The 9,064-nt window shown below is 42.2% G+C and overlaps 1 protein-coding gene across 2 annotated transcripts; it reads left to right on the top strand.

The window, feature by feature from the left end:
• Nucleotides 1–2,190: 2,190 nt before the first annotated feature.
• Nucleotides 2,191–8,651, top strand: cotl1 (coactosin-like F-actin binding protein 1). Of its 2 annotated transcripts, XM_064335539.1 has the most exons (5): nt 2,191–2,412; nt 2,544–2,637; nt 3,129–3,211; nt 6,618–6,775; nt 7,250–8,651. In XM_064335539.1, the coding sequence occupies exons 2-5, from the start codon at nt 2,561–2,563 to the stop codon at nt 7,358–7,360; spliced, it is 429 nt and encodes a 142-aa protein (XP_064191609.1). In that variant the 5' UTR covers nt 2,191–2,412; nt 2,544–2,560; the 3' UTR covers nt 7,361–8,651. The 2 variants fall into 2 exon arrangements, with proteins under 2 accessions (XP_064191609.1, XP_064191608.1); XM_064335538.1 differs by having other exon boundaries at nt 2,192–2,637.
• The last annotated feature ends 413 nt before the right edge of the window (nt 8,652–9,064 follow it).

The following is a 9,064-nucleotide window of genomic DNA, read 5'->3' as shown; positions in this document are numbered from 1 at the left end:
TACCAATCAGAACGCTGTAACCTCGTCAGAGGCTGGGCAATTGCTTATACATTTTCTTTGTTTTTGTCCGATGTTTACATTAGTAAAAATGTTCTCCTTATAAATTAAACTGCTCAAAACGGATATAATTTCATCACCTCGAAACTGAGGTAGTCAAAACCCCCGATCTACATGCTTCCATACGGACGACTCTGACCCAGAAATTAAATTGAAATGTATTTATTCCCATGTAAATACAGCTTCCATGATGGTATTATATGAGTAGTAACAATGCTGTTAGATTATGCATACTTTACATTCAAAGGTAGCCTACCTGTATGTCTTAGCACTGTTTACCCTGACCATCAGCGGAAATCACCAGCCTGGTATCATCAGCATGGAAGTACCAAAGTGCCAACGCAGTCAGACCATACATAGATCAACCTATTAACATGTTCCAATGCTATTTCCAGACTCAAGCACACATACTGAAGTAGACACACAAGCGCAAACATATTGTACATTCACATTCACATGGCAGCATTCTCAATTTCTCATTTCTCTCTCTCTCTCACACACACACACACACACACCATTCAGTGTCACAGCTTCCTTGCCAGACCATGGGCTATTGCTGTATAGCTGACTGAGATACTGACCCCCACCCCCCACCTAACACCCACACACATCAAGATTTGGGTCAATTGTATTTTTTCAATTCACTCAATTCACTAATTGAAATAAATTGAATAGTTTACAATGGCATTAATTTCTTGGAATTGAATTGAATTGATCCCTCCCTTGATCAACCCACGTTAAGATGTTTTGGGACGTCTCTACCAACTGCAAACTGGTAGGAGTGTTTCTCATCCATTCTTCCTAACAAAGTAGCTCAGGTTATTTCAAGTTGCTTGGAAATTGCTTGTTGACTGATATTTTCAAGTTGCTCTGGTGTAGCTTTGGCCATGTTCCTTGTTTTCCTGCTGAAAGGTGAATTCACTGTCCCCAGCATTGTGTCTTTAGTGGATTAGTAAAGTGCTGTATTTTCCTCATCCCTGCAAATGAAAGGCTTCTCCACAGTATGATACTGCCACCACAATGATTCACTGTAGAAATTCTGTTAAGTGGGACATAATGCACTGTTAGTTTTGTGCCAGACAAAACGCTTTGTCCTTTCTGACCACACAACCTTTTCCCCACATTTTAGCCACATTTTTTAAAATGGAATTATTTAAAGTACTGGCTGCTTTCAAGAGAACAACCTTGTGTAGTTATCTTGGTATTGTTGATGGATGCATTTTTTCTCCATCCTCAGCTATTCAAATCTTTTAAAGTAATTGTTGGCTTTATAGTGTCCCAGGCCAATTTTCTTCTTGCTTGAGTTTTGATGGACAGCTTTTTCTAGATAGGGTCTCACTGGGATATCCAAGCATTTTGGTGTTTCTGTTTCTTTTCTTAATCTGTGCTGTGGTATCTTCCTCTCTGACTTTCTGAGAAAGCTCCTTGTTCTTCGTTTTTGTGTCTTTCCTTCAAATCAACAAATCAAATCATTATATTGTTCATCATGGTCATATTTTGCAACTGTATTGTATATCTGCCAGTGCACAGGTTGAATACTTATATAATTACTGTACCTCAGTTTATATGTCCTACTAAATACCTATGTACTTTTAAAATATGTTTTTGTTTGCAAATATGTGGAGTAAATTTTTGCTCCGGAAGTTAAAGTGCTCTAAATGAAAAAGTACTTCAATATAAATATTATGTAAATGGTATCCCAGAACATAAACATGGAATTTTCGTAGGTGTAGGATCCACCAGGGCTTTTAGACTAATAATCCTGCAGTGCATGCTGGATTTTGGTGTGTTTTAGAGCATAGGTGAGTCATGTAAATAATTAATTGCTTAAAAGTCTACACACATTGTTTCCGAGAACCAAATTGGCTGCAAGAACTAAAAGAAGTTGATGAATAGACATATTATCATCACTGTGGTGTATTGTACCTTTTCGCATTTAATATGAACGTTTTGCCTTTATCTCCGAGCATCTGGGGGTATTAGTCGAGACAATTAGTCTTTTTTGTTAAGATTTTTGTTACAAATCAGATTGCGTATTATTCAAAAGCATGCGCATTACCGGTAGGTGGCAGGCGAACCCAGACAAACATCAACAATAGAAGAGGGCGGATTTAATTTGCCTTTATCCCCTGGTTTACCATTAGGAGGATGATTCTGCGTCTCTTGGGGCTCTGTTTCTTTCGTTACGGCAACCTGACTCATGAACACCACCAACGCCCAGAAAGCCGACTATAGGAAATGAGCAGAACCTTGCGAATATCCGCCTTTTGAGATTACTGAGGAAAGATTACCGAGGAAAGCTCAGCACTGCAATAGCGCAGTCTTCCTAGCTCCACACGGTTCCAGAGTACAGAGGTTGTAATATTGTTGCTCAATTCTCCCTATCTTTCCGGGATTTGGCGTCGTTCTCTTTCTTGCGCCAGTCTGCTGATTTTACTTCACCCATTATTCTCCCGTCTAACGTTCAGACTATTTCCTCTGTGCAGTAAGCCTCTACTGGAAAATGGCAACGACAATCGATAAAGATGCTTGCAGGGAAGCCTACAACCTCGTAAGAGACGATAACACAGACATAAATTGGTGAGTTCCAGTGTTTATTTGGCTGTCGCGTAAATTGTAGTGGAGTGTTTAGTATCATTCCACTAATTACGCGGTGTTCTATCATGTTAATTGTGTCGATGGCAATTTAGCGCTGGGGGGACGCATCTGATGGCTGTTGCCTGCTCATTCATTCATTGCTCGTCGCTCGCTGGGTCTTGAATGAAGGCACGTCATTTTCTGTTGAATGTCGTGGCGTATCAGGCAATTTGGACAATTTAGCACACGGAGTCAAATCTAAGGTATTTGTTATTTTGGTGGATTTGTGGACGAGTTGTAGCCTATTCGTGAGATGTTCTCTGTGCTGCGGATCTGTCCTTTGCCAATACTGTCGGCCACAGGGTCGAACTCCGGACCTACCTAATTGCTCGTTCAAGCGAAATGTGACACGCAGGCAGCAGTTCTGTATTTATTGACTATTCATTTGTTTGTGTCAGTATTTACAAATCATGCTTTTGTACTTTTCTTTAAAGGGCTTCCTTTAAGTACGAAGGTTCCATGATTGTACCTGGAGGTCAGGGGACCGATTACGAAGAATTCAAGCAGCAGTGTACAGGTAAGACTGTTGGCTCTAATAATATGTGACATATGAAATTTACTAATTATTTTTTTGACCTTCCTGTTGAGAAAGTTGCACGTAGTCCACGATTTATTTTGTCTGGCCCTTGTAGGTTTAAGTGTTCAAATTGATTATGAGAATAGACTCTACCAACGAGAATGATAGAAACGTAACTTCGCTGGCATGACATAAATTGTAATGTTATCTATTGGGATACAGTAAGAAAGAACAAAGCGATTAGACTTGAATTCGAGCATTTATTTTTTTGTGAAGTTCCGGATGTGTGGCGTGCTGTAGGGTGATAAACCGCTAACAACATTTTCTGCCACTTGACTAGTAATCTGTCGGATATTATTGCAACCGCAGCATTTGTCAGGACCGTGTGCAGTGCGAATGATCTGCTTCTTGAATTATTGCCCGGAACTGTTAAAACTAGAGGAAATATGATCAGGCTATTGCACACGAATCATGAGAAAAGTATTTTGAAGGCAGCGTGTAAGTTTATATCAGTGGTAGTCATACAGGTCTACGTGATTGTTATCTTTATTTTTGGCTACTGTTCGAATGGACAGCCTTTTACCAGTCCATTTTTTGAAGCCCTTGATTTGAGTCTGGCGCCATGTTTTACCTTTACCTCACTCCCGATAGTTACAGCTGCGTGGCTGTAATCTGTCCCAGGTTTCCAGAAGTTTTTGGGGAGGGGTGTGGTAGGAGGAAAGGAAACTCACATTCCACATAAGACATTTATTATGATACACATTCAGTCTTAAGTCTTGCTCTTGGATGCGGTTTAGCCAAGGGTTGTAGTTTGTTTCTGCACATGGTCTACATTATTGTCACAAAAGAACACCATCAGAAGCCTAACCGCGGAAATATGCTGAGTTCGCTCGGTCAGCCGAGATGAGGTCAGCACAACAGGGCTCTCTACTGTGGCCATCCCTTTTAAACAGAAAGTGGTGACGAGGCTTGGTTCTGAATGCTCCTAGTAGATCAGGGTTCTGTAACCCTGATCCCAGAGATCCATTGGCTCTGCATGTTTTTGTTACTCAACACTTACCCAGGATCAGGGCTTGTAGATCCTTGTTGTAGAGTCTGACCTGATCTGGTCATACCCGTTTTAATGTTACCAGAAGGAAGTTGGATCAGTGCCCAGCTTATGTCACCACATAAGGGCACCCGTTGTCCCTCTGCATAATAGAGAAGGGAGCAGAAGCCCCAGTAATGTCCTTATGCAGGCAGCATGCTTTAACGTTTGACTGCTTTATGCCGTAGAAATTAGGATATTTCTGACTGTCAGAACTACTCGGGCCTTGAAGCACCATTTTCACATTCTTCTCCACAAAGCAGCAGACTGCAGAGCTGCTTTCTGTTTTGAGGCGCAGGCTGAGAATCCACATCTTCAGACAGTCTCTGACCTCCTGGAGATTTAACCACTCCTGGTCACAGAGTGGTTTCTGCAATTGCAGTTACTGTCACAGCACATACTTTCTTTTTTAAAGCCTCCCTTATTATTAATGCCAAGACCATCATGTGCTTTTTGTTCTGCTCTCAGAACCTTATTTATTTAATTTGGGTTGTGGCTGAGCCTAATCAGCTTTGCACCAAATATCTACGGTGTTACCACAAGTTCTGCTCCCTTTTTATTTGCATTTTCTTCCCCAGTATGCCGTTGGTGTGATAGTCTTCGGTGCCGCTTTGGGTAGTCTGCCTGCCAAAACAAATAGATGTAAATATAATGTAAGTCAGTACATGGAGTCACCTTTGTTCGAAAGCCAAAGGATTAAAAGTCAGGGCTGCCCTCAGAGTGGATGCACAGTAACATGTCCAGTGTTAATTCAACACTTAATACATAACGTTTGGTTCGACATTCCAGAGTAGAATTAACACTGTTAGAGTTGAATTAACTTTGGACCTTTTACTGTGTAGTTTTTTTTTTCATGACACTGGAGTGGCAGTTTCAGCTGGAAATGAACAGCAGACTGAGGCTGATTGTGACGTGGAGGAGGAGACAGAGTAGAAAAGGGGCAGTTGTGTGAGATGGGCTTTTTTCCTGTTTGAGTTGTTCAACAGATGGTACATCTAAAGTAAATTGCACAGGAAATTTTAGGGGCTGACAGGGGCAAGTAAAACTAGTCCAGTATATTCAGATAGGATTAAAAATGTTGAAAGACGCTTGTTATAAATAATGGAATTCCATTCCACGATGGACTTTAGAACGGATATCAGATCATGGGGTCCAGTGTGTTATATTTTCAGTGACTGCATTCAAGTGATTCTTGTTCATGAAGAAATTAAGCATGCATCCCCCCCCCCCCCAAGAGTATTATGGTATTAGTGTTTGCATGGCTTAATTCACTGATAGATCTTATTGTTTGATAAATTCTCTGGGTTTGAAGGGGAGCTGGTTTACCTAAGGACAAACTTTACTTTACAACAGGCCATTCAAACTCCAGTCTTGGAGGGCTGCACTGACTGCAGGTTTTATGTGATTTCTTTTAAATCAGTTGCTAATTTAAGTCTTGGAAAATAAGGAGTGTGGACTCATCAGCCAATACATGACTTAAATGAAGCACGTAAGTGTTGAAAACACACTGAAAAAAGCAGGGACTGCTGGACCTTCCAGGACTTGAGTTTAAGATCTCTGCCTTGAGAGAGACGTTTATATCAGACTGATGACTACGGTCATGCTCCGGAGGGAATGGGAGGGTATATGTGGGTGGACTAAGTGGACGGTCTGGTAGGACTTCTTTCAGTGTAGACTTTGTGTGTGCATGTGTAAAATGTGCACTCTTCTCTGGTAGTGTGTGTGTTTGTCTGTCTCTGTCTGGAGTGTGTACTGCTTGTGTATGCATCTCAGATGGAGTACAGTATGTGTGTTTCTTATGCATCTGTGCATCGCCAATAAAGTGTGTGTATGTGTGTCAAAGAGTGTGTGAGAGGGAGGCAGAAAGAGAGTGCCATTCTGCAGGCTGACACTAATTTCAGCTCTTTTGAATAGGAGCATTGACCTGAATACCTCCCTCTTTACCCTTTTCCTCCCTCTGCCCCTCTATTTTTCCCCCTTTTGGGATCACAGCCAACAGCATGGCACTTTCAACAGCTCCCACTGCCTACCTCAGCTTCACAGAAACTTTCGCTAGCCCCATATTAAGAATTTACGCCCTGCCCGGGCGTAAATTCTGCCCTCAAAATTTGACTGACAAGTCATGCGAAGGGATTATGAAATCAGACTTGTTTCTTGTTGACTTGGTGGGTTGTCCATCACACAGACAGGAATTAGCTTTGGAGAGCTCTGAAACAGAAACCTGCTTTTCCGTGGAACTCGTTCATTCCTAAAGCAGTGAGGTAAAATTAGGGTTAGGGATGACCGGTGACTGACGGCTTTCATGTGCTCCCTCACCAGATGACGGGCGTCTGTTTGGGTTCGTACGCATCACGACGGGCGATGCCATGAGCAAGCGGGCCAAGTTCACCCTCATCACCTGGATCGGAGAGAACGTGAGCGGCTTGCAGCGTGCCAAGATCAGCACCGACAAGACGCTGGTGAAGGACATTGTACAGGCAAGTTATACGTGCGCACGGCTGCACAAACACAGTCACGCGCGAACACGCAACCACTCACATGCACACATTCTCACTCACAAACATGCAGTCACATACACAGTCTCTCACTCTTTCTGACTCTGAATAGCTGTGTCACAGGAATTATCTCAGACACTTCAGGCACAATAGAGCTCTGTTTGGTGCTCTCATTCCCCACTACTCCTCCCTCTCTTTCTATTTCTCTTTTAACTTTTTTATTCTCTCTGTTTTCATTTGATTCTCCAACTGGTAGACTGCTAGACTGAAGACGCTCTGACACACTCTCTCCCTCTTTCTAAAACATGCTCACGTACACATGCATAGAAACACAAACATGGTCTCCCACATACACACTTTTTCTCTGTCTCTCACACAAACACTCTCACATACACACACATCCACGCACACACACGCAGAGTTTTATTTTCATCTATGCTCTGTGTTTTCTTACAGAACTTTGCGAAGGAGTTCATGATCAGCGATGCGCGTGAGCTGGAGGAGGACTACATCCGTGAAGAGCTGAAGAAGGCGGGCGGGGCCAACTATGATGCCCAGACAGAGTAGAAGAGGGGGAGGGGCATCTACCTGGGGAAAGGCAGGGCTGACAGCAGGGTGGGGGGGGGGGCTGACCACATCCAGGCCCGATTTTAATTTTGTCATGGAAAATTATGATAATGACCATTTTTTTGGTGCCGAAAACAATAACAAGATGAACATTATCTCAATATTGACAAATGAGACAGAACTGTGTCTGCTAACTAAAATGTATTTTGTAAGGATTTACATTACTGATTGTACTTATTTAACTGGGGACATAAGGCATCAATAATAGCCCTCCGCTTTGAGTAGTCAATTGCTCTGTGTTGAGCTTTGCACCAAGAAAGGCTCATCATTATGGATTACAAATGTTATGAAATAACAATTATGCCATAATTACATCATATGGCCTTGTTATCAGTATCAAAATTTTTATTGACAAAATTAATACTAGCCTGGACTAGGGAGAGGGGGTTTGGGGCACAAATTACCTCTGTCACACATACAACTAACAACCCTGGCTTTCTAGCCTGTCGGAAATATATTGCACACTTTGTCCTGGATCTGGGTGTGTGTTTCTGCACTATGACCATAACGGGATTATGGATGGGATTCAGTTTGTGTTCTTATGAATGGACACTGTCTGCCTTGTCCTAATTCTTACTTTTATTTTTTTTGTGGTTGTAGTGCACAAACCAGACCCATGATTTTGTGTAGCCATTACCTGTCAGTTTTCATACTCTGGAGCTGGTAGTGCCACACCCCTCAGCTCCCCTTTGTTTACAAATGATGGATGAGTGAGGTTTCATGAAACCAAAAATGGGCGGAGCTACAATATGCTTTTGGGTGGTTTAAAGTAGGGATTGACAGCTCCTTATAGTTGCATCCATTATTGGATTCATGAAACTTCACTCACCCATCATTGGTGTTTACTGCCTTAATCTCCCACAGAAAGGTTGGAGTTGCCATGGGAGGTCCATGTGCAGAAGCTGCACTGTGATTGGCTGTGGCTGTCTTCCATACAGTTGTCTGCATTCAGACGGTTTCCATGGTGTCGACAGCCAACAAAGCATTTTTCCTTCTTGTTTACATGGGTGTTGGGGGGGGGGGGGGTGTGGCCTTTGCCGTGTCAATCAGCACAATCCAGGGCCAGCATTAGCTGTCTCTAGTGTAGCCTTTTGTCTTTATTTTGGAAGAGAACCCAAAAGGAATGTATGTACGTCCCTGGTTTACAATGTTTTGGAAAAAAAAAAGGTCATGGGAAGCGACCATTCATTTCACGTAAATCATTTCAGAATAAACTTAAGAAAAAAAAACAGTCTGGCACTTTTGTGTATTTATTTGCATGTGTGCTTAGATGAAAATATCTTACAAGATGCTTCCTTTGCGGTGACTGAGACTTTGAGAACACAGTAAAGAAAATACTGTCCATAAATGCCCAGTGTGGATGTCTTGATGCCAGAAATACACATTTTTGTCTAAACAAAAACAGACAAAACCATAAGCAGCGTGCCCAGCAGCACAATTACAGTATCCATGTGTGTGTTTGTCAGGTATGAAAGACTTCTGCTGCTGATCACACTGGCTCACCAATTAAAAAAATTCACAACCCACCCGTTAAGCAATTTTAACTTCAGTTGGCTGCTTGGCTTGTCAATCATGTGACTAGTCTGAAACTGCTTGCCAATGACCTTATAATTGGTGCTGAAGAGCTCTGAAACACGGAAATCC

The sequence above is a fragment of the Anguilla rostrata genome, chromosome 5 (genome assembly GCF_018555375.3).
Source record: "Anguilla rostrata isolate EN2019 chromosome 5, ASM1855537v3, whole genome shotgun sequence".
Classification (NCBI taxonomy): Eukaryota; Metazoa; Chordata; class Actinopteri; order Anguilliformes; family Anguillidae; genus Anguilla; species Anguilla rostrata.
This window is presented reverse-complemented; position numbering and strand designations above follow the sequence as displayed.